This window comes from Lepidochelys kempii, chromosome 6, assembly GCF_965140285.1.
Source record: "Lepidochelys kempii isolate rLepKem1 chromosome 6, rLepKem1.hap1, whole genome shotgun sequence".
Taxonomy (NCBI): Eukaryota; Metazoa; Chordata; order Testudines; family Cheloniidae; genus Lepidochelys; species Lepidochelys kempii.
The window spans coordinates 122,784,777-122,808,977 of NC_136385.1; the positions used below are offsets into that span (position 1 = coordinate 122,784,777).

General features: G+C 42.7%; 2 protein-coding genes across 3 annotated transcripts; one reads left to right on the forward strand and one right to left on the reverse strand.

Moving 5' to 3' along the window:
* Nucleotides 1-73: 73 nt before the first annotated feature.
* Nucleotides 74-11,797, forward strand: TIMM9 (translocase of inner mitochondrial membrane 9). Of its 2 annotated transcripts, none has more exons than XM_073349995.2 (4): nucleotides 74-206; nucleotides 8,078-8,141; nucleotides 8,651-8,746; nucleotides 11,229-11,797. In XM_073349995.2, exons 2-4 carry the CDS (start codon nucleotides 8,103-8,105, stop codon nucleotides 11,361-11,363), a joined length of 270 nt encoding a protein of 89 aa, XP_073206096.1. In that variant the 5' UTR covers nucleotides 74-206; nucleotides 8,078-8,102; the 3' UTR covers nucleotides 11,364-11,797. The 2 variants fall into 2 exon arrangements, with proteins under 2 accessions (XP_073206096.1, XP_073206095.1); XM_073349994.2 differs by lacking the exon at nucleotides 74-206 and adding an exon at nucleotides 233-349.
* On the reverse strand, nucleotides 11,746-20,194 carry TOMM20L (translocase of outer mitochondrial membrane 20 like). The gene is given in 6 exon segments (XM_073349991.2): nucleotides 11,746-11,930; nucleotides 15,771-15,913; nucleotides 16,695-16,776; nucleotides 17,781-17,824; nucleotides 19,631-19,762; nucleotides 19,765-20,194. Coding segments are annotated over 6 exon segments (510 nt in total). The 5' UTR covers nucleotides 19,820-20,194; the 3' UTR covers nucleotides 11,746-11,876.
* Nucleotides 20,195-24,201: the final 4,007 nt, after the last annotated feature.

Consider the following 24,201-nt stretch of genomic DNA (forward strand, 5'->3'; position numbering starts at 1 on the left):
CTTTACTGTCCGGGTGGAACAAATACGCGATACAACCAACCGTTCCCCGCTATAATGCTGTAATAGCTGCCTGTGGTTCAGCTCTGTACTCCGGGTGCATCGTGTTCCGGTACGGCTGTCCCCGCCGTACTGTGTGGGCCCCCCAGGCACGCCCGGGGCATGGGGGACACTTTACAATGCTACACCACCCTGTGCCGCGGCCCAAGGTAAATCTGTCAGCGGATCCCTATGTGCCGATTCGTCTTCACGCGGCGTGAGGTGGGGGGAAACGTAGCGAATTTGCGGGGCGGAAGGAGGAGCTGAGGCTGCCGGTTCCCCCACGTGTCGAGAGGCGCTGGGCGCGGAGCGGGTGAGTAGGGGAGCGGGCCTGGCTGTCAGGACTCCTGGGTTCCATCCTTGGCCCTGTTTGTGTGACTGGGGTGGGAGCCCGTGCCTCAGTTTCCCCGGGGCGGGCGGGGTCAGGGCAGGGCTGTCGGTCCTTGGGGAGGCTCAGGGCGCTGCCGGGCTCGCTCTCCATCGCCCCCTCCTCGCGTGTCCTTGGCACCAGGCGGTGGCTCGGGCTCTCCGCTGGGACTCCCAGGCAGTGACCTTCCTTCCCCAACGTGGCTGCGGCCCGGGTGTACGGCTCATGGCGACTCATGTCACCGAGGGAACAGACTGGCTGCCCAGGGGATCGGGCTCTGGCAGAAACCTTCAGAGGAGATCAGATTTTCAGCCTGAAAAGGGAGAAGCAACAAAGACTCCTTCGGGACCACGAGAGATTTTGCTGCGGCTAGCAATTTTATGTGGCAGGTGCTCCAGGAGTGATCTAAAACCCTCAAATAGATTTAGCGTTTTGAAGAATTGGTGTAAATGTAGTCATGGTCATAGAGTTTAAGGCCAGAAGGTACCACTCCATCATTTAGCCTGACCTCCTATATATCATAGGCCACCAACAGCACCCACACGCTACACTCAACGTTAGACCAAAGTATTAGTGGAGACTAGACTGTTATTTTCCAGAGGCTAAGGATAGGAGGGTCCTTGGTGCACTAGGGCTTTGAGGCCCTCCCAGTAGCATGGAAATAAATGTGATATCCCAAGATAGGTGTACAAGTGTAAGAGCTTTGTAATAATTTACTATCAAGGTCATGTACTCCAAGGCCAAAAGGGACCACTGTGATCATCTAGTCTGACCTCCTTTATGACTACAGCCCAGAGAACTTCTCCAAAATACAGTAGTTATCTCATGGTTATTTACTTTTATGGTACATTTTAATAATTTCCTAAAAAAAATCCATATAGTATTTTATATGTCAGGAGTGAGTGGGTGAGGGTGTGGCCTGCAACGTGAAGGCGATCAGACTAGAAGATGATCATGATGGTCCCTTCTGACCTTAAAGTCTGTGAGTCTGTGTCTATGATAACGTGTGTTTAATTTTAGGGAATTGGGTAAAAACAACCTAAGTAAAAAAAAAATGAAGGAAAATGTTTTCTCTTCCATTTGAGAAATTTGCTGTCTCCTTCCACTAAATAAAACCTTCAGATTGTAATTCAAAGAGCTCATAGATTGGCTACTTTAGGAAGAATATGTCAACCCTTAAATGTCTATTGCTATAGACAATCTCAGATATTAAATCTCTACTTGACCAGGCCCTGCTATGGCTTCATACTGCTGTTCTCACTAATATCTAGCTCTTACATTGTGATTTTCATCTATAGATCTCAAGGTACAAAGAAGGTCAGAGTATTTTTGTCCCTGTTTTACAGACAGGGAAACTGAGGGAAACAGGAATGTAAAATGATTTGCCCAAGACCACCCAGCAATGTAGTGGCAGAGCTGAAAATAGAACCCAGGTCTTCTGAGTCCCAAGTCCTGTGCTTTATCCACTAGGCCATGATGGTTCTCAATACAATGCTTTAAGAATGGATTTTCATAATTTGTGTTATCAGTCCTCTTTGCATCTTCACAATCCTTATTTACAGTTCTCGTTTAGGCACTCCACAATTACAACTGTTTTTGTAACCAGTTTGTAACATACTTTCATGAGACTCATTTACAACAAACATGGAGGAGATGCATCCATGCAGCAGCTTTTTTCCACAATACAGCCATGTCTCAGAATAGTTTTTATGTCTACACCACACTACCTGTTTATCCCTTCTGGAGAAATCTGGGCATCTAGTGTATTAGCACTATGGTAGCTGAGGGCATAAAAAAATGTTACTAATATAATCAGCTCAAGGTTGGAAGCAAAAAAGTAATGTGTAAGATGTCTGCACTGATCGATACTTGTTACTCCGCAACAGTAAGCATATTATTGCATTTGAAGGAGATGCAGGGTTCAGCAGGACCAAAAAAAGTCTGTCTGAAAAATGTAAGTTATGAGGAAAAGTTAGTCTGTTGGACTTATTCTTGATGCAAGAGAAGAGACTTCAAGGTGACCTGAGACAGGCTTTCAAAATTCATAAAAGGGATTGATATATTTGATATTACCCGGTAAGAGATTCAGAAACGAAAGGATATAATTTCAAAGCTAGGAGCAAATAGGGAATTCCAGGCAGAACAACTACTTCACACAAAAGATAATAAATGTATGGAATAACTAATTGGGAATGGGATGGGAAAATGGGCCAAATTCAGACTCCTTTCACCTGTCTGCACAGACTTCATTGGCATTTTATCCACTTGTATCAGGCTGGAATTTGGCTCAGTGAACACAAAGAAATCAATGTATTGTTGAAGGTGAGACCTGAAGGACACAGTGAAATATCAGGAAGAAGGGATTAAGATAAATCTGCCTTACCTGAAGCTTTTCCACCTAGGGCTGTGACCTCATCAGATCACGATATAAGTGGGGTCAGGCCTGGTCAGTACTTTGATTGGAGACCACCCAAGGAAAAAAGCAGAGGAGCTGTTTCATTTTTTTAAATGACATTGTATATGCTTAGAATTTGTTCAAGATGTTTCTAATAGATCTCTAACATTCAGCCTCACTAAGCCAAATTCAGCTCTGAACTTATTGAACTTAAGTGGAAGAAATCACGCACAGCTCCTTAATGGACCTTACTTCAGGGCTGAATCTGGCCCATTGACCTTGTGCACTGGATTGTAATTCATGATCCATGCAGCGTCTGAGTATAATTTGTGAATTATGTAGAATAAAAATATTTTATGCATGGTAACTACATTAAGAGCATGACAAAACTTTGAAATAAAACAATACAAAGTAATTCAAAGGTACAGATGACATATGCCCTGACTCAAGCACAAGAGGGAGCTCCAAAGCCGTTTCTTTGATGTGTTAGTTGGGCCTACTGTTGGAAGACCTAAAGTACACCAACATTTAACACAGAATTTCCTGGGTCTTGTGTTGTCACAGCCTTGGTTTAATGTTAGTGTGAATTACTCTCTGTCCTACTGGTTTTCTGTGTAGTTGTACTTTGATTAGGTTCAATAAAAGCATTTCTGAAGCTGTACCTCAACCGATTAAAAACAAGTTCTTAAATTCAGCTCCAGCATGACAACTCTTAACTGCATGATCCTTACTTCCCAGACTGTCCAATTTTAACACCCTTCTGTGATTTGACAGTCTTCTTCTCCCCAGTCTTCCCCTCCATGAAAAATATATACATTTACAATGAACCCTCTCCACTCCTGCAGTGGGCCAGTTACAGAAGTGTTACTTATGGACCTAAAGGTACTATGTGGTAGTTCCAGGGGTAACGTAAATTCAGGTAAGTTGGAGCTTGCTCTAATGCTGGACCTTCATAACAAGCCATGATTATATAGTCTGTCAAAACTGTTATTTGGCTTTGTACAGAAGAATAGACATCCAGCTCCCAGTGATTTCAAATCTCTAGATTAGGTAATGGCCACTGATGCTGATTATCTTGGTGAACAATTAGCCTCCTCATGACACTGTACATTTCTGCACATTTCACATATAATAGCTCACATCCATCAGCACTGCCGGGATTTTAGCCACACAGTCCCAGTCTGACAGTAATGAGAATCAAATGTTTCAGCCAAGTAAATTACTCAGAACAGTTGTGCTCAGGAGCCTATTGCCTCCTAAAGGCCCTATATACAGCTGGGAAAATTGGATTCCCACGCTTGTGAAATTTTAGAGAAGTTCTGACAACTGTGATGCTTGCTGCTGCTCCCATGCCATGGAAACAGAGAAATGATTGCCTCAGCTCTGGCTGGGAAGCTTTAACCTAATCACTGTTTTTATAAAAAGAAAGCAGGTTTCTTAAAGCTATGATTACCTGGAGATCAGCTGTTTCCATGGCAATGGGAGTGGCAGCCCACAGAAGGGAACTTCAGAACATTTTTCAGTTTCTGAGGCAAAGCTGGAGAGGCTGGGAATGCCATGTGTACAGGCATTAGGATCTAACAGGCTCAAGGTCTGTTACCTTTGGAAAGGGGATCATGGGGGAAGGAAAGCTTTTACACTTAACAGTACAAAGCTTTTAACTCTCAACTGTTTTTGTTCTTACATTTAATAAAACCACTGAAAATGGCTTTTGATATATTGAAAATGTTAATAGCAACTCTGTAGCATTTTAACAAGTGATATTATCCTAGGTATTTGCACATCCCTGGTGGTCCAGGGCACTCGGGGCATGCTGCTGTGTAGTCTAACCATATGCAGCCTTGTGTGTAGTTGTTTATATATTGGCTATCTGCCTTCCCCTGAGGTTACTCATGTTAAAAAAACACAGCACCTAGTTTTTCAGTCACGTTTAGCCCAAAGCAGTCCTCTACCATCTTGAGGCTGGGCTAGTACAAGAGTTGCACCTGACACGTTCTGAGTGCTTTGAGCTGCCACGTAAGAAGTTTAGCCATTGTTGCCATGACTAACACTTAAGACAGATTCGAAAATTCAGGCAGAAATGGCTTATTTTATCATTCTTCCTTTAGTCTCAAAGACCAGATGTGAACAACAACTAGAACCAGATATGATATACAATGTAAACATACCTTAATATACCAGACAGTATATTTTGGAGGTATAAGGCCAACTAGCAGTGACAGCCACTGAAGACATGCAGTAGAGCCATATTAATGTACTGCCCACAGTATGGAAGGCATAAAAGTAAGGGCAACAGATTTGTGCTTCAAAGACATTTACAGTCAGACAGTGCTGTTGTGTTAAATTCTAAAGGAAAGTTATTTTTCAAGTACAGCTGCAAAGGTTTTCTGGAACTTCAGTTTACGAAATCATCAGTTCTAATCTCATTAAATAAGTGACAAAATGGCAGGCCATCAAGTCTGATTAAATAAAAAAAAGATAAACGGAATACAAAATATGGGGAAGAGGCAGTGCTGGGAGTTGAGGCCATTAGCTTTTTGCACCCTGGCAGGGACACAGGAGTTTTCTGTTTCTCGGTGGGGCTTTAACACTCCCTGATAATGAGCTACCTTGGTTCTGACTTTACTAGGCTGAAGGTGGCTCCAAATATATACCTTGTACCCTCCACCCCAGGCATGTGCTTTTAATAAAGCTCAGTTTGGTATTGCTCATTGTTAAGCAGCCAGCTTTTATGTGATATGCCATGATTGATTTTTAGATTTTCACTCTTTAAACTTGTGCTCAGCCAGGCAGTTGCACTCATTCCTATCTGATGCAGATGTCACCATTTATCTGTGTGTGCCATCTCCAGTTTAGATTATTTTTTTAAACACCTTTACCTAATGATCAGATTTAAGCTAATGTAGAACACAGTCAACTTTCTTAGTGAAGTTTTACATAGAGAACATATTACGTTCGTACTAGCTTCTGATTTGTTTTAACTTATTTTCAGGTGCAAGTCAAGGTTCTAATCTATAGAGCCCTTTGGTTTGGTTTCTTGGTATCTGAGAGCGCTGCTTCTCCCATGCTCAACACTGACGGCTGAGATCTACTCAGACACTTGAGCTAACAGTTCTCAGATTTGTACGTTGGGGGCCTGGGGTAGAATGTTCTCAGCGGAGAGCCTTTGACCCTGGAATTCACTTTCCTTTTCTTTCTTCCCACCACCACACCAGCCTTGATATGCCTGATCCAGAGGCCTCATCTGCAGTTAAAGTTTTGCCACTTTCACTAGTTTAAAGGGGCAAAACCCCTCTAGTGTAGATGCAACTGTAGAAGGAACAAAAATAAGCTATACCTGTAAAAAAACACCTCGTATAGCTGCATCTCCACTAGGGCTTTTACTGGCACAACTATGTGGCAAAAAAATTCCATCCCTTACCAACACAGTTATGTTGGCAAAACTTCTAAGCATAGACCACCTCAGAGTCTGTTGATCTTAGGACATACTGCAAAGTTCATCTGTTTACTTGAGCCCTGTCAGAAGAGGTGTGAGTGGAGAGGATTTAGTGAGAACTTTGTGTGTGTGATTTGCTTATAGTGTTACTGCATTTGATTTTTCAATTTTTAATGTTAATTTCACCGAGGGATAGCAGTGAGCCTCAGGCCGTGTATAAATTGGGGGAAGGAAGACAACAGCTTTCAGTATACATAGATTCATCAATTCCAAGGCCAGAAGGGACCATTGTGTTATACAGGAAGCCAGACTAGATGATCATAGCCATAGAACTTCCCTAAAATAATTCCAAGAGCATATTTAGAAAAACATCTAATCTTGATTTAAAAGTTGCCAGTGATGGAGAATCCACCATGTCCCTTGGTAAATTGTTTGAATGGTTAATTACCCTCAGTGTTGAAAATTTACACTGTGTTTTCCAGTCTCAATTTGTCTAGCTTCAACTTGCAGCCAGTGGATCATGTTATACCTTTCTCTGCAGGATTGAAAAGTCCATTGTCAAATATTTGTCCCCCATGTAGGTATTTAGAGACTGATCAAGTCACCTCTTAATCTTCTTTTAAAATTAAATAGGTTGAGCTCCTTGAGTCCACTACAAGGCATGTTTACTAATCCTTTAATGATTCTTGTGGCTCTTCTGTGAACCCTCTCCAATTTACCAACATCCTTCTTGAATTGCAGACACCAGAACTATTCTCTCCTAGAAAGTCTCAAGTCTTAACTTGTTTACCACACTGTATAAGGAATTTCTTTGTTTTTGAAGATCCCTTCTTAAATTCTTTCTTCATAGACTCCATTAGCTTTCACTTTTCCTCACCTGTTGTTCATTTCTTTTTTAATGCTATTTTTATTTCTTCTTCATAATCCCTTATATTTAACTCACTAGATTCACTGGCACAAGTATTTGTAGTTTTACTGTTTTTCTAATGACTAAAACAATAAATGTTTTAAAAACATGAGCTGGTTTCTAAGAAGTGGTGGGGGTGGAATTAATTTAATCAATTTAGAATACTATAGAGTGCTGTTTCTTTTATCCAAGTGTTGCTGTAACTGAAAGGTAACTAGAGGTCTCTTCCGCCCCCCCGTTTTACTTTGTGTATCTGACAGCTCTTTACTTGTAGCTAGTTTTGGTGTTTTCTCTGTAATGTGTTTCACCTGTTTGGATCTTTCTTTAATATTGCTCTTCTCTATTATTTGAAATAGAAAAATGTAATTACAAAAACTGGCAGGGGGACTTGAAAAGGTGTAATATCTGACCCTATGTTGGACATTTTTTTTTTAACTGACTACATTTCAACTTGATAGCTTCCATTTAAATGGATACTGTCAATGAGAATCATGTCACTCATTAAGGGGTTATTTGTAATAAGTAAGAAATTAGATTATTAAAACAAGACTCTTCTGTTATAGCCATTGCAGGGGGCTGCTAAAAAATCCAAAACCAACAAACTATTTCTGTTGGAACTTTACAAATCATAGCATCATTTCTATTGGTTTTAGATTTTATAAAACTTTATTTTTATAAGATGTAAAATTTGAGCCAAATTTAACCAGAAGCTGTTTCTTTAAATCACATGTAAGCCTGTCCTTGTAGTATTTTGTTAGATGCAGATCATGCTGGGAACTTAAGACCCAGTAGCCACTTATTCTTGTTTCTTTGAAACCACAGTTATGTCTGGCTACGCTTACAGAAGGGGCAGAGTTTTATTCAGCCTTCAAATGTTATATTTCTTGTAGGTGTGTTTTGGTGTGAATTATGACACAAATGTTATCTTAAAATTAGGTGGCTGATTGCAGACCAATAGAATATGGCTGGGCAAATATCAGAATCTGATCAGATCAAACAGGTAAGATGCTGTACTGTATTAATAAATGATGGTTTTGAGAAGCTTGCATTACCTCAACAGAATGAAGCTTAGCAATGGAGTTTTATGGAAGCTAGTTTCAAGAGGTTTCAGCATTTTATTTTCAAAGGTAGGGAAGTTATTAGCATGCATATATGAAATGCAGCTCCCCCCCCCCAGTTAATTACCAAGTAAAATGTTGCCTGAGTTGTATCTTAACTTCTTTTATGAATTGGGAACAGTATTAAGGTAGCCAAGATTTCATTATTTTAATCATCAGCAAATCAAGAGGCATGGAACAGTATCTGATCTAGGTGAACAGTAGCTGTCAATATCAAATGATGTTATTGAATTGATACTAAATTACCTCTGATGACTTGTCACTTTAAATGAGTAGTCTGTTCTGTTAATGTCACTGAATGGTATATGCAGCTATTGCAAACTGTACGTGGGAAAAGTTTGAAAATGTCTTCTTTTCTTTTAATATTGAATGTCTGTTCAATTTGTTACAGTTCAAGGAGTTTCTTGGGACATACAATAAACTTACAGAAACCTGTTTCCTGGATTGTGTGAAAGATTTCACTAGCAGGGAGGTTAAATCAGAAGAGGTATGCCCTTGTGTATTTTGGGTTTCTCTTTTGTGGAAATGCTGTATGATGATGTTTGAATTTGATAAGCAGCTTTGAAAGTTTTGATCCGATCAAAAATTAGTTAAACTAACCTACAAGAGGTTATAGCTCTTCAGTATGTAGGCAGCCTGCAGGTGAGAAATGTTAACTGAAGAGACAATGATATATTTGTGGTTCTGTTTCTGTGCAGATGTCATTCTGATTGGATTCTTGCTCTTTCATCTTAGCTCCCTTCCATACAAACAATAGATCTCCCACATCACAGCTTTTGAAAAAATTTGACCCCTGAGGCTTGTAGTTGCAGGACTAAGTGCATGCCCGGCGCTTTACAGGACATTGCACATCAGACCTTGGAAGGCAGTATCTTCCTCCTTTTCTTCACATATATGCAAATAGCCTCCCTGTTTTTGGTGCTGACATTGGCCTTGTAATGCTGCAACAAGCAGCAACAACATATTTTGTTCTGGGGCATTCCTAGAGCCTCTATAAGAATGAGAATTCTTTGGAGAAGGGAAAATTACCCATCTGTTATCTACTTCTCTGAAGAGAGAATCTCCTGGAATGCTCACTCACTTTCCCTCAGAGTTTGGTATCATCCTCTTTGGAGGGTGTTTCCCATCTTGCACTGTTTGTGTATTTTTGGAGCCATTTTTAAAGCATGAATCATTTTGAATTGTTTTAGCCATACGGGTGGTTCACCTCCTGTGCAATTAAAGGAACTGACTGAAATGTTTTGGAGGCAACATTTATAGCCTGCAGGGCTGATGTGACATCCAGTGCCTTGGGAAGGTCAGACTTGTACCTTATCCTGCTACCACTCACGGATAAAACTTCTTAATGGGAGTTCTGCTGGTCTGCTGGCGAGAATCCTGATGGATCATGCCTGTAGAGTCTTTTAAGATTTTTGGATATAAACAGCAACCTGTAGCTAGCCATTTTTCTTTTGTACTCTGTAAAGGAGCCCCCATGCTGCAGGACATGAGCTAATCATTAACCGATGGGGATTAGGGAGAAACTTTCTTTATGGACAGTTTATTATGTAATTGTCCATTACAGGGTTTCTTGCACCTTCTTGGGAAGCATCTGGCACTGGCCACTATTGGGAACAGGATACTGTATTAGATGGACCACTGGTCTGATCTGGTATGGCACTTCATACGTTCCTATTCAAGTTTTAGTTTCATATTAAGTAAATATCAAAAGCTTCCAGGAATCTCCTGTGAGCAATGCCACAATTTTTTTAAAATTCATCTTTGATCACTTTTCCACACAGCAACCCCGGTGCAAGTCTACCCTTCTCAAGGCACCATCCCCTGAATACTACACCCTCTGGGAGCAATGGTTTGGAGCTGTTCCAGGCTCCCTCATTGTAGTTATTTAGCTAGAGTTCACTCCTGCTCAACAGGTTTTACCAGGTAGCTGATGTCCAGACAACAACAGTTTAGACCTCCTTTCCCCATTTCTAAATTCTAAACATGATCAAAACAACTCCTAGTTTATTGGTAATGATAGAAACAAAGGGAACAGGACCAGTTTGCAAGCTTGGTATGCTTTCACTGTAACTATCAGTTCATATTTGATAATGACAGCTAGTTTGGGAGCATCATAAAATGCAGGGGTCAGCAACCTTCAGCATGTGGCCCATCAGGGTAATCCAAAGGTGGACCGCGAGACATTTTGTTTACGTTGACCATCCGCAGGCAAGGCCCCCCGCAGCACCCAATGGCCGCAATTCGTCGTTCCCAGCCAATGGGAGCTGCGGGAAGCAGTGGGCTGTAGGGACGTGCTAGCTGTCTAACATGTGCAACACTGGCCCAGGAATAGCTTTGGAAACCTGCTGTAGATTGGTAAAACCAATTTTGCAAAAGTGATGCAGTGCAGAACATGGAATGGGCATAGTACTTTTACTACCATCCCAGCCAACTGAGCCACAGAATGACAAGAATAATTTCAGCAGCCCTAGGAAAAGTTCTCTGAGTACACATCATAAGTGCTAGATACAGTTAGTTGGAGGGATCCCAATGGAAGCCTAGGATAAACGGGATATACTAGGCCACATTTGGCTGCCATGGGCAGAAGGTGAGTCAAACAGAATTTAAAGAAATAGCGACTGATGTAATATTGGCCTTTGCCATAAGGTAGGAGACTATAGATTTTATTTCAGAGGATCGTAGGGATAAGGGAGACATAATGACTTCTTTCATTTTTAAAAGATTCTCTAGGGTAGTTTTCCATTGGAATGAATGCCAAAAGAAAACTCAGCTTTTCATATTTTCCTTGAAAACTAAACTTGACATTTTTTTCCCATCAGGAACAGGCTGGGCAGTGATCATGGGGCTAAAGGCAGCATAAGCATAGGACACGAGTGTATTCACCTAGTCATATGCCATCATAAACTGTCTTCAGTCAGTTTTTCCTTTAATCATTGTTGTGGTCCTTCTGTGTCTCCTTTTTCCTGTAGATGACGTGCTCAGAACACTGCCTACAGAAATATTTAAAAATGACGCAGAGGATATCCATGAGATTTCAGGAGTATCATATTCAGCAGAATGAAGCTCTAGCTGCCAAAGCAGGACTTCTTGGGCAACCTCGTTAAACAAAAGAGAATTCTATTCCAACCTTGCTTTAAAGCAGTGCCAATGTTTGCTGGATTACAAGTGGAGGTGTTCTGTTGTGGGTGTGTCCACCAGCTCACAGCAGAGTTTCAGAGACCGTTTGGCACGTGGAAACCATTGGGGAAACAATTATGGACTCTACCAAGAGTTGGTAATCGCCTGCTGGCGAACAGAGTCTATTTCTGTGGTCCTTTTTTACTGTGCAATGGAATAATGTTGATACAACCATTTCTAGAGGCCTGCAGACTGGTTATGCTGGTTACTACGTTGGGGGCAAGGGAGGGAGAGGACCATTTTTTTGTTTCTTCCACTACGACTATTAATTTTAATGCAAAAAGTGCTGTACAGAAATATATACAAAAATGTCTTCAAAATGTTTTTATTTAATCAAAGTACAATAAATGGAAACTGTTCAGTTTTGTATGTATTTTCTTTCCAAACAAGGGTTTATAGGCTAGATGGCTAGAGTCCTGCCTTAACATTGTTGCCATCTCTCATTCCTTCTCATCTTCTGCACAGTCCTGCTCATTCAGTGCTGCTTGAAGTCGCTGACAAACAGATAAGAGTTAGTGACTAATTACCTCATCAGCTAGGGTCATGTGAATAGTTATTTCTTTTTATTCTGACAAAGCCTTTATCTCCTTCTCTCATCTTCTCGCCCATTCGAGAATGGCTAGAGCAAGCGCCTTCCCTAACCAGCAGTCTTCCCCTATTCTCCCCAGGGCAAACGGTTGTCATAGGATAATACAGTTATCAGGAATAGTCAGCATGGATATGTCAAGAACAAATCATGCCAAACCAACCTAATTTCCTTTTTTGACAAGATTACCGGCCTAATGGATGGTGGGGAGCAGTAGATGTGATGTATCTTGATTTTAGTAAGGCTCTTGATAGAGTTCCAAATCCCATTCTTATAAGCAAACTAGGGAAACATTGTCTACATGAAATTTTACTATAACGTGGTTACACAACTGGTTGAAAGACCATACTCAACGAGTAGCTGTCAATGATTCGCTGTCATAGTTATACTGGATAATAAACTGAATTAGTCAATACTGTGATACGGTTGTAAAAAAAGGCTAACATCGTGCTCGTTTTATTAACAGGACTGTCGTATGTAAGATACAGAAGGTAATTGTCCTGCTCTACTCTGCACTGGTGGGGCCTCAGTTGGAGTACTGTGTCCAATTCTGGGTATCACACTTCAGGGAAGATGTGGACAAATTGGAGAGAGTCCAAAGGAGAGTAACAAAAATAATACAAGGTTTAGAAAACCTGACTTCTGACGAAAGCTTAAAAAAACTGGGCATGTTTAGTCTTTGAGAAAAGAAGACTGAGCCGGGACCTGATAAGTCTTCAAATATGTAAAGGGCTGTTAGCAAGAGGATGGTGATGGATTGTTCTCAGTGTCTGCTGAAGGGTAGGACAAGAAATATTTGTCTTAATCTGCAGCAAGGGAGATTTAGGTCAGATATTAAAAAACTTTCTAACTATTAGGGTAGTTAAGTCCTGGAATAGGCTTCCAGGAGAGGTAGTTGAATTCCCATCATGAAAGGTTTTTAAAAACAAGTTGGATAAACACCTGTCAGTGATGGTCTAGGTTTACTTGGGCCTGCCTCAGCAGAGGGGACTGGACTTAGTGACTTCTTGACTCCAGCCCTATATTTCTATGAGTCTGTAGCACTTGCCTTTATGGTATGAGGGCAGACAGCTGCTATAAAAAAAACACATGCAAGCTGGCACAACTCCATTGATTTCAAAGTTCTACCAGTTTATCTCAATGTTGATTTTGGCCTACTTTTTTTTTTCCCCCTACATGAGTGGCACAGGAGCATGTTAATTAGCAGCATTCACTGCCAGAACTACTACTGCATACTTCCCCCACAGGAAAGAAGTAATCCAAAGGTTACTCCTAATTTCATGTTTATTACATGATACATGACTTATTCTTTCAATACTACTAGGCTACCCAGCATAAGAGAATGCCAGTAGAATATATGAGGTGCTCACAAGATGACATCTTCTGCTGATAAGCGTTGAGATAAAACACGAGCATTTATGCAAATTAAATGTTTGTGTTTTCAAGGTAGTGGAAACAATGGTTCTTTGTCATCGTTTTATTACAGTGAATATAATTCTTGAATCTGATTGATGCAGTAGTATGACAGTTTATTGGTATTTCATTATCAAATAGCCTTATTCTGAATGGAGTAGAAAACAGACATGGTCTGTGCTTTGTTCAGTTATACACAACCACTGTGATGTATTACTGTGAATAAGATCTGGCAGACTCAATTTTATTTTCACTTTAACTGGTAAATAAAAAGGTATCTACTAAGCCAGTGGCTCTCAACCTTTCCAGACTATTTACTCCTGGGGGAATTCTGCACTGCTGCGTGCATAATTAATGAGCCCCTCAGATTTCTAATTTTTTGTGCAGAAAAAAGCTTCTGCCAAAATGTTGCTGTAGTTCTGCCTTTTGCCCACCAGAGGGCACTGTGGTGGTAGAACAAAGCCGCAGCTCCCTGCCAGAGGGGGAAGAGAAAGAGCTGCCTTCTTCGCAGCGCTGGTCATGCCAGGTCAGGAGACAGGAGCTATGGGGAGACAGACAGTATGGAATTCTGAGGGGGTCAGACTGGGGCTCATAAGGGCTAGTGGGGGAGGAGAGACTGGGGCAGGGGCTGAATGGGAGTAGAGGCATGGCCACAGGGGAAAGGGAGGTGCAGAGCTACATAGGTACAGGGGAGTGGCTGGGTGGGGGCACAGAGACACAAGGGGATGGGGAGGAGCTACAGGGACACAGGGTGGCTGGGTGGGTGTACAGAGACGCATGGGATGGGGGAAGAGGTATAGGGAGACAAGACAGGGGAGTGGCTGGGTGACGGCACAGACACACATGGGGACAGGGGCAGATGTGCCTGACTGAATAGGAGAAACTAGGAGTCAGCCAGGATCTGCATGGGGGAAGCTTCTTAACAATCCCTTCCCACCCCGCAAAAACTTGTTCCATGCTTTTCCCACCCATACCCAACAACCCTTCAAGTTCATACCCAGGTTCCGTACCAGTACTTTACTTCCCTCTCCCTCAGCTCCTCCATTACCCCTGACTCCCCCAAGCCTTTGCACTGCTTCTGAGGGGTGCGGGAAATATGGTTCTGTATTGTAGTTTAAATGAATTATTACTGAAGAGTTCTGTATTAATATACCTTGTAAGGAATCTACTTGTCAAAAAACAGTTCCTGAATCTTTTTTGTTGTCTGTATTGTTACAGACATACTTGCTGAGAGGTATTTTGAAATAAACTACCAAAAATAATTGAAACTGGTGTGATTATATTGTATTATTTTTACAAATAAAATATGCAGAATTTTAAAATAGTGTGCAGAATTTTTAATTTTTTTGGCACAGAATTCCACCAGGAGTAAGTACTGTACCTCTTTCAAGAGTCTGATTTGTCTTGTGTACCCTCAAGTTTCACCTTACTTAAAAATTAACAAAATCAGACATAAAAATACAAAAGTGTCACAGCACACTATTACTTAAAAATTGCTTTCTCATTTTACCATATAATTATAAAAAATCTATTGCAATATAAATATTGTATTAACATTTCAGTGTATTGTTTACAGAGCAGTTATAAACAAATCATTGTATATGAAATTTTAATTTGTACTAACTTTGCTAGTGCTTTTTATGTAGCCTGTTGTAAAACCAGGCAAAAATCTAAGTGAGTTGATATGCCCCTTGGAAGGCTTCTGAGTACCCCCAGGGGTATGTGTACCCCTGGTTGAGAACCACTGTACGAAGCAATCTGGCTGCTAAATTCCATTTGGTGCAAACTTTAGTTTCAGGCATGTCCTCTTAAAGAACTGAGTTGAAATTCCAGTAATTATCGGTATTCAATCCAATACTCTTTAGAAGTGTAAAGGCAGAGAGGTGCTGCTCAGTCTTTTTTTCATAATCATTCCAGCTTGAGCCTTCTGTATTGGTTCCTTTCTTATTAAATATTACCCTTTCCTGACAATTCATGGCTTAAACAATTTACCTCAGCAGCCACAGGAACCAGAGTTCCAAAGTGCAGAAAATCAATGACAAGTTCTAAAAATTGAGATACAGTTGTGCAACAGTATGCATCCGATGAAGTGAGCTGTAGCTCACGAAAGCTCATGCTCAGATAAATTGGTTAGTCTCTAAGGTGCCACAAGTCCTCCTGTTCTTTTTGCGAATACAGACTAACACGGCTGTTACTCTGAAACCTGTACAAACAATGGTTCTCTACAAAAAACCTGCAAGCTCCCAATCTATTTCAATGTATATTGCTGACTAGATAGCGTCCAGCACACGTAACACCAATAGTTTCCTCTTTACCTTTTTTAAAGTGTACGTACTTGTTTTGCATATGGTATTCTCCTCATAAGCATCTCAAAGACTTGTGGTGGTAGTGTATTGTGCAAGACCTGCAGTAGCTGACGTGGCTGTGCACACACTGAAATAGCATTAGTGAGGTGCTCCACGCTCTTCTTATGGTCTCCTGAAGCAAATTCATATTTTTAACTAAATTTTAGAGTTGATTGGAAAACATTCCCCCCCCCCCCAAATGTTACTTTTCATACCATTCCCCCACCCCCCCACCCCCAAAAAAACTGTCCGTTCCTCCACCCTTTGTGTTGTTTTCCAATGAAAAGACAAGTATTTGAGGAAAGTAGACCCCCTTCTGCAAAAGTGTTCATTTATTCAGAAACCCAAGTTTCCATAAATGCTTGATGGAGGGGCTACCTGAATTAGGCAGAACAAAGGAGGAGTAATTTTAAGTGATTGGGCTAGGGCCAGGGTTTGTATCTTTTGGGGAAAGCTCTTTGGGGTGGAGGGTGCAGTGAGAAAGGTGAAGGAGGTTGGGATGTATCAGGAATCTTCTTTAGTTACTCACTTTCAGGCCTTCTATAATCCCTCTCGACATTGCTTTAAAAACCTTTTAACCCTTTGTAATCCAGTAATAACTTTTAATTCTCCAAATCTAATTGAAATTTCATTTCCCTTTGCCTCCTTCCCCGCCTACTTTCAAGTGTAGGAATTCCTATCAGCATCAAGCCTCATGCTATCCACCATCTTGAAATAAGGTGGAGCAGACAGTGCCTGACTTCTGCATGTACAATGTGCTTGAGGTCTGACAAAACAATTTAGTTTGTCTGTGCTAAAATGATACTGCACCTTGACTTCAGCTGAGCATTTCAAGGCAATTTATGTGAAAAACAAACCAACTGCAACACACATCCTGCGCAGCTGTTGACAAGAGCCCATGCTTATGTCCTTACCTCTAGATAACCAGTGTTCTCCCAGCTGCACCTCTTGCAGAAAGAATTCCTGTACCCTTCCAATATTTTTCATCTTGCATAACTAAAGATGTTATAAAATATTTTTAGCTTAGAAATAAGACGCATCAGTGCAACTAAGACATCTTGGTAGTTACTGTGAAAACTGGTAGTAAAGAAAAAGATTTCCCAAAAGATTAATTTGCAGTGCTGTTTTCTAAATTGCCATTTAGACTTATATTTGTCAGACCTATGGAGGTCACTGTTTTTCTTGACACATCTTTGATTTCCCTCCTCCGCTCCCTGGGTCATTTTGCTTTTCCCAGACTGTTGACCAAAACAGTAGTGTTTAAAAAAAAAAAAAAACCCTACAGAGGTTTGACGACAGGGTTCTGTAGTCTGGGGTTGGGAATTATCTTAACTTGCTATATTAGTGAAAATGATTTCAGTGCTGCCTGCTAGTGCAAAATGGGTGTTGGTGAAGGGCGGTGGCTGCTCTTTGGGGAGATTATAGCTCTGCAAGCCAAGGTTGCGCCCTGCACTGAATTCTGGAATACATACATTGCTTTGTCTTCATGATAAAGATAAAATAGCTCAATAGTGACTGAGGATGTGGCTGTAGTAAAGGATGGGAATGCCCACAACGACACGGTAGATGAGTCTCTCCTCACATCCCCCACCTTGGGAAGTGAGGCAGGAGAGGAAGTACTAATGGTGGATAATTGTACCCTTCGACTATATCTACTTTCTCTAACAAATTAAGATTAGCCAAAACTTTATGAATGTAAAAGTGAGCTGCGGGTGTGCTACAAATTTACTAAATCAAAAACAACTTTAGTCTCAAATATGTCTTAGAGTTAAAAGGACACAGTCAACTTGAAACAGTTATTGTTAAAAACTAATTTCAGGTACTACACTTGACCATAAATCCCTCTCTCAGTGTAGGGGGAGATTTTCAAGGGCACAAATGAGTTGGGTTCCTAATTCCCCTTTGTGCTTTGGCTCAGATCAGTACAACCAAAAAGACATTCAATATTAAGTTAGTATTCTTTCTACTAAGTTTAAGTGATTTTTAAACTGAAGGTTTACCTCAGCATCATGCTCTTTAGCTTTTTCACGTTCTTTTCTTCTTTCTGTAAATGTAACATAGTGCATTTAACATAGTTCAGAACTCCAAAAAGATTGTCAAGTCTGCTTCTCCAAAGTTTTTCTTCCATTTTAGTATTATCTCATCCAAAATGTGCTGATACTCTAACATGAAAACAGATATAATTGGAAGATAGAGATATGAGAGAAACCTACAAAGGTAAATTGTACCTAATTTTTTTTATTTATAAATATTTTAAACTCTTCTTGAACTGACCTGTTAAATTTTCTATAACATGTCAACCTCTTCTCTAAAATGAGAGATGCTCAGGGAGTTGAATTTACCATATAGATATTTGTTGATACTTTATTAAGTACACCAAAATATTTCAAATTAAAAAAACCGAATCATGATCAGAAGGAAGCCAAGCTACATTTCAGTTTTATGTTGCTGATGAGCTCATATGTTTTACTACAAACACTCTGCAGAAATTCTTGCTCAAGACAGAATTTAGAACAAGTAAGCATCTGGAGTGAGATTTTCAAAAAACCATGGCCTTCTGCTCCTAATTCACTTTGCCACTTTTAAAAATGTTACCCTATGGCCAAGATTTGTAAAGGTATTTAGGTGCCTAGTGGGATTTTCCAAACCACCTAGGTGCCTAACTCCCCTGGTGCATAAGCAGTGTTGTAGATAGTCCTCTAGTGGGATTTTCATCTTTAGGCACCTGAATACCTTTAGAAATTTGGCTTTAAGTGTTTTAGAAGTCTAGGGCCCATTCTCAAGTGAATTATTAGACACGTAGGTGCACTAAGGGTATGTCTACACTGCTCACGTTACAGGGTGGCAGCCCTGTGATGTGGGCAGTATAGACACGCTTTATCGATGCCGGAGAGCTCTTCCGGCGATTAAAAAGAACGCACCCCAAACGCGGGGTGGTAGCTTTATCGCGGGAGATAAAGCACTGCCTATACTGGCGCTTTTCAGTGCTAAAAATTTTGTCGCTCGTGCGGGGGGGAGAGGGGGGTCCACACTCCTGAACGACTTAAGTTTTAGCACTGAACGTGGCAGTGTAGACATTGCCGAAGTCTCTTTGGAGGTCAGTGGAGCTCACCCTCCGCAGTGCCTGAGGCCTGGTCTACACTTAAAAATTACGAGCGACTTCACTCCAGCGCTCAGGGCCGTGAAAAACGTTTGCAGCTAGGTCAACCCAACCTCCAGCGTAGCTGTCGCTCGGTCAACAGCAGAATTCTTCCGTTAGCCTCTCCGTCAGGCGGACTCACTCCAGCGCCGGGGGAAAAAACCCCCGTCGGTGGCTGTAGCAAGCGTCTGCGCTGCTGGAGTCCGGCTACCCGCCCCTAGCTGTGCTGCTGCGGGGCACTTATGAAAATAGGGCACGGATGAGAAGCGATTTAAGCAGGTTGGAAAATCCCACCTGGGGTGATGGAGTGGGATTTATGTGAGGCAGGAATTATTTATTTTCAAAGGGGGGGGGGGGTGAAAGGGAAGGTCCAAGGGCTGTAGGCCAAAGGGGCTCAGGCCTTAGACTTGACTAGGGTGGGGGGGGAGTCACTTCAGCCCAGTTCCCCCTGCGCCCTCCCTGCCCACGCTCCGTGTGGGACCGAGGCCTGGCACTGCTACGGGGAGGGTCTCTAACACACACACACACACACACACACACTGGGGGGGGGGGCCTTGCATCGCAGGGGCGGTGCTTGCAGCTCCCCCGCCCGGGGAGAGGAGGGGGCTAATGCCTGGGCGACGGGGCGCCCCGCCAGCTCGGAGGCGGGAGCGGCCCGGCCCCGCCTAACGGCCTCCCGCTCCCCGGGCCGGGCCGGGCCGGGACACGCACTCTGCCGCAGCTTCCGCTGGAAGTCGGGGGCGTTTCTCCGCCGCCGGTCGAAGTAGACGCCGTAGCCGAGCAGGGCGAGGCCGCAGGCCCCAGCCAGCAGGAGCAGAAGGGGGCGGGCCCAGCCGCTCATGGCCGTCCCCGGCCCGCTCTGGAGCCCCGAGAAGCGGGCTTGGCTAGAGCCACAGCCATCCCCCCCTCCCGCCGGGCGCACGGAGCCGGGCGCCGCCGGCTAGGCAGGGCCGGGGAGACTCTCCCCCTGCCCACGGTGTTTTGGGGGGGGGCGGTCAATGCCTGCGAGCCCCAGGGGGGCGACTCCTCCCCCAGCCCTTGGCTGGTTTCTGGGGGTTGGTCTGTGCCTGGGAGCCCCGGGCTCCCCAGCAGGCGGATGGCTCCGAGGAGACGCTTGGTCGAGCTGTAGGCTTTGCCTCAAATCTTGTTGCCAGCTCCGCCTAGCAGGAAGTGACCTGTCTGGATCTCGGGCCCCTCTGTTCCTGGCCGGGGGCTGTGCTGCAGGCAGGAGTGGAGGGGCTTGTTTGTCAGCAGCCGCTTCCCCCCCCCCCCGCCCGCTTCTCATCACCGCTGCGGCTGTGTCAACTCACAGGGTTAGTGAGGGTTAATCTCCCTGAGATTGTCCCATTGAGCCTTTTACAGCTGCACCGTGCTAGGGAAATAACCCGCACTTCCTTCTCCTACTGCCTCCGCCGGGGGGGACTGGTGCTCGTCAGGCCCATCGCCCTGTTACAATTGAGGAAGGGCTGGAGTACAGAGAGGGGATTTGCTTAAGGCCAGACATTGAGACCGTACCAGAGAGGGGACTACAATTTAGGAGAGCCCAGATCTTTTCACAGCCTGCATTACTGCTCTACCCGAGTGCAGTACTCAGTTGATGAGTGAGGAAAAACTCATAGAGCCATTAATTTTTATCTAGTCTAGCTCACAGTAAATGTTCACAAGGCAGGGATGAAAGACTGAGCCTATTTTCTTTGTTTCCAACCCAACTGTATCCATTAATTACTTTTGCCTAAAGGTCCAAGAATCAGATTACTTACTTACCTTCCCATACCGCTCTCATAAATTTAATAAACATTACATTTGAGAAAGCATATTATTGGAAATAAAAACATAGGGAAGGTAATATTGCTGTTTATATTTGCCACTCCTCTCCCTGAGTTTGCAGAATGCTGCAGAGAAATTGAGCCCTCACATCCCATCCACAACTGCAAACTGCCTAGGGAACAACCTAGCATCTTTTTTGTATTTGGGTGTGAGGATGAAGAACACAGTTACATATGTAATTTGGTTTGGGACAGCCCTTAAGTTCACCTAGTTAAACTAATTGAAGCAGCAGGGAAATACTGTTCTTTAAAAACTGACTGCATTTGGTGCGTTACAAGATGAGTTTAAGGAAATAACATGATCATGTAGTCAGGGAATCTGGACTCTAAGCCTAGTTCTGGTACAAACTTTGCAAGACCTTGTAATTGGGCCTTGTTCTTCCCTCGCTATACAATGGAAATTACCCTCTATTTCCTTAGATGTTAAGGCATTTGAAATCATTCAGCGGAAGGCACTATATACTTGCAAAGTATTTTAACAGCTTGGGAAGATAGAGAGCAGAAACTGAGAATGTAGTGATCAGCTATCCAGAGAGAAATAAAGTAAAATAAAATGGCGAAAGACACCAAAAAAGATGTAGAAAACAGCAAATTTAAAAGCAACTGAACACTTTCCACAGTAAGTGGTAGAAACCACATTTAAAATTGGACTGTAAAAGGCAACAGAGCTACTGTAAAGTGACACATACTGCTCATTCAAACCTGCAGTATTCCCCTTGGATAGACACTTACATACGATATGAACACAGTAACAGCAAATGCCATTAGCAAGGGAGAGAACAGTGTGTAAACCAAAAGCCTAAGTTGTTTTTCTTTTAAAACCTTACTAGCCCTGTAAGTAAAGTTACTCCCAGGAAATTCAGAAACATTCACTGGGATGGTGTAGATCTACCTACACTTATGACAGTGATTAATATGGCCCTGGCAGAAAGGAATTCGATCATTGGTAATATCTTTTCCATCTCTAACTTGACTATGTCTTGCTCTTTTCAAATACATCCTGATTTTATAAATTTAGTATTTTTATAGAGAGCTCTTAGCTTGTTCTAAGGAAAAAAATCTTCTATGATGTAACAAGGTATTAATATAAATTACACAACATTTTATCCTTGTTCCATAAACTGGCATAGTTGGTAGGATCATGGCAAATTAGGTCAGGCTGTACCCATCTTGGGGATTAGAAATAAAGTAGTTTAGAACAGCATAGAAATTGACGGTACTGGATTGGTGTGACAAAGTGGAAATTTTTTGTAATATTTTTATGAAGCCTGTCTGTACCTCAGTTATCCCTATATGCTCCATTGTTAACTACGGGTGAAAAGGGAGTTTGCTGACAGAGTAGGTTAAGACAGGTATAAATAGTGCCTAGCTGTCTGAGGGCTTGGGTCCCATATCAATGGAGCTCTTGAGAAGACTATAGCAAATCCAATTGCCTGGACACAGACCACGGACACCTAGCAACCAATGACCCAGAGAGACATGGACTTCCCTACCTCTCATCAAGGCGACAGAATTGCATCTCCCTAGCTCAGGAACAAAGGACTGAAGGCAAGAGGTGGGGTGTAAGTTAAGTGTTGGCTATGGGAAGCAGTGAATGGCATGTTGGGAGTCTGACAAAAGGGGATCAGACAGAGAGGGAGACAAGAATTTGAACAATAGGACTCACTACAGCCTGGCTGGGCTCTGGCTACCCGGAAGAGACTATGCTTTAACTTTCACTTCTCTGTGATAATCCTGGTCTTCCTATGCTGTGTTCCAGTCAACTAATAAGCCCTACTGTTTGATAGCACTGCTGAGTGTCACAGCTCAGCTCCCTAAGATTCTGCAAGTCTCCCTCAGGAGTCTGTCTCAGTGGGACTCTGTGAACAGAGCTGATGGGGTGTCTAACATCCACTGAATGAAGGCTTGATTCCTCTTTAGAAGCATGAGGTTTGGGTAGAATACAGGCAGGTGAATCTTTTGGTTAATGTGATATGCCAATGAGACTTTAGGGAGAAAATGGGGATGAGGGCATAGTACAAACTTTGTCCCTATAAAAGGTGATATGTAGTGGGTTGGCCATGAGGGCCCCCACCTCTCCCATTGTTCTTGATGTAATAGTGACCAGGAATGAAGTTTTGAAGAAGAGGTGGAGGAGAGAGCAGGTGGCCATCAGTTTGAAGAGGGCTCGCAAAGCATCAAGAACCAGGGCGAGGCCCCACTGGGGAGCTGGGTTTCAGACAGGAAAATACAAATTGTATAGATCTTTGAGGAATCAGTCTGTGACAGGGTGGGAAAAAAGGAAGAGCCAATGAATGGGTGAATGGAAAGCTGTGATATCAGACAACTGTACCCTAATAGGTCATTGATATACCTCTCACTTTTAAATTCTACTTGGTAGTCCAGAATCTTGGAAGGCAGAACTTCCAAGGCTTGGGAAGATGGAAGACAGCACCAAGAATGAAAATGTTTCCACTTCTGGAGGTAAGTCTGGCAGTTCCTGGGCTTTCTACTGGACAAAAACACTGATTTTACTGCAATTTAACAGGTTAATTCCATGGTTTAGAGCCATTCAGGAGCCACACCCTGAGGTTCACAGAGGAAGAGTTGGGGTGAATGAGAGACCCCGAGTTCTGTGTCAATAGGTCCTATTTGGTAGAAAGTTGGAGGGGTGCCACCTCTGAGAAGTGGATGAAATTTGAATAGCACACCCATCTTGGCCCGGCTGGTGCTATAATAGCTTTTGCCCTCTCTTTGCTGAGCTTGAGAAGAGTCTTGAGGATTAATGGAAGCGATGGATACACATAAAGCAGGGCACGAGGCCATGGAGCTATCAGCACATCCCAGCAAACTGAGACCATAACTTCCACTGGAGCAAAACAGGGGACCTTTGGAGTTGTTTGGGGTGGCAAAGAAATCTACTTGTGGTAGACCCCAGGTCTGGCAGATGTTGCAAAAGAGTCTTTGAGCTCCCATTCATGGTCTTGCCAGAAGTGTCTGCTCGGGGAGTCCTGCACTTGTATCTGAGTCTGGTAGGACAGCGAATATGTTTATTGAATGGGAAAAACACCAGTTCCAGAGTCTTAGTGACTCTGCACACAAGGACTGGGATCTTGCCTCTATCTTGGCGGTTAATGTAATGCACTGCTGTCCTGTTCTCTAGCATTCCTCTGAGTGGCTTGAATGGCACGGAGGATGTATTGGCAAGCGTAAAAAACTGTTCTCAGCTCCAGAATATTGATGTGAAGCAGTGATTCTTGCAGACCTTTTGCCCTGAGCTGTATTTCACTGCAAGTGAGCTCCCCATTCTAACAAAGACGTGTCCGTTATGAGGCTCTGTGATGGTGTGGGATGCAAGAATGGGGTTGCTATACAGACCCTTTGTGGGTTCTTCCACCACATAAGTGCACCCAACACCTTTGAGGCACCATGACCCATTTGGAGGGTTTGTGTCTATTGTGGTTAAGAACAGTATAT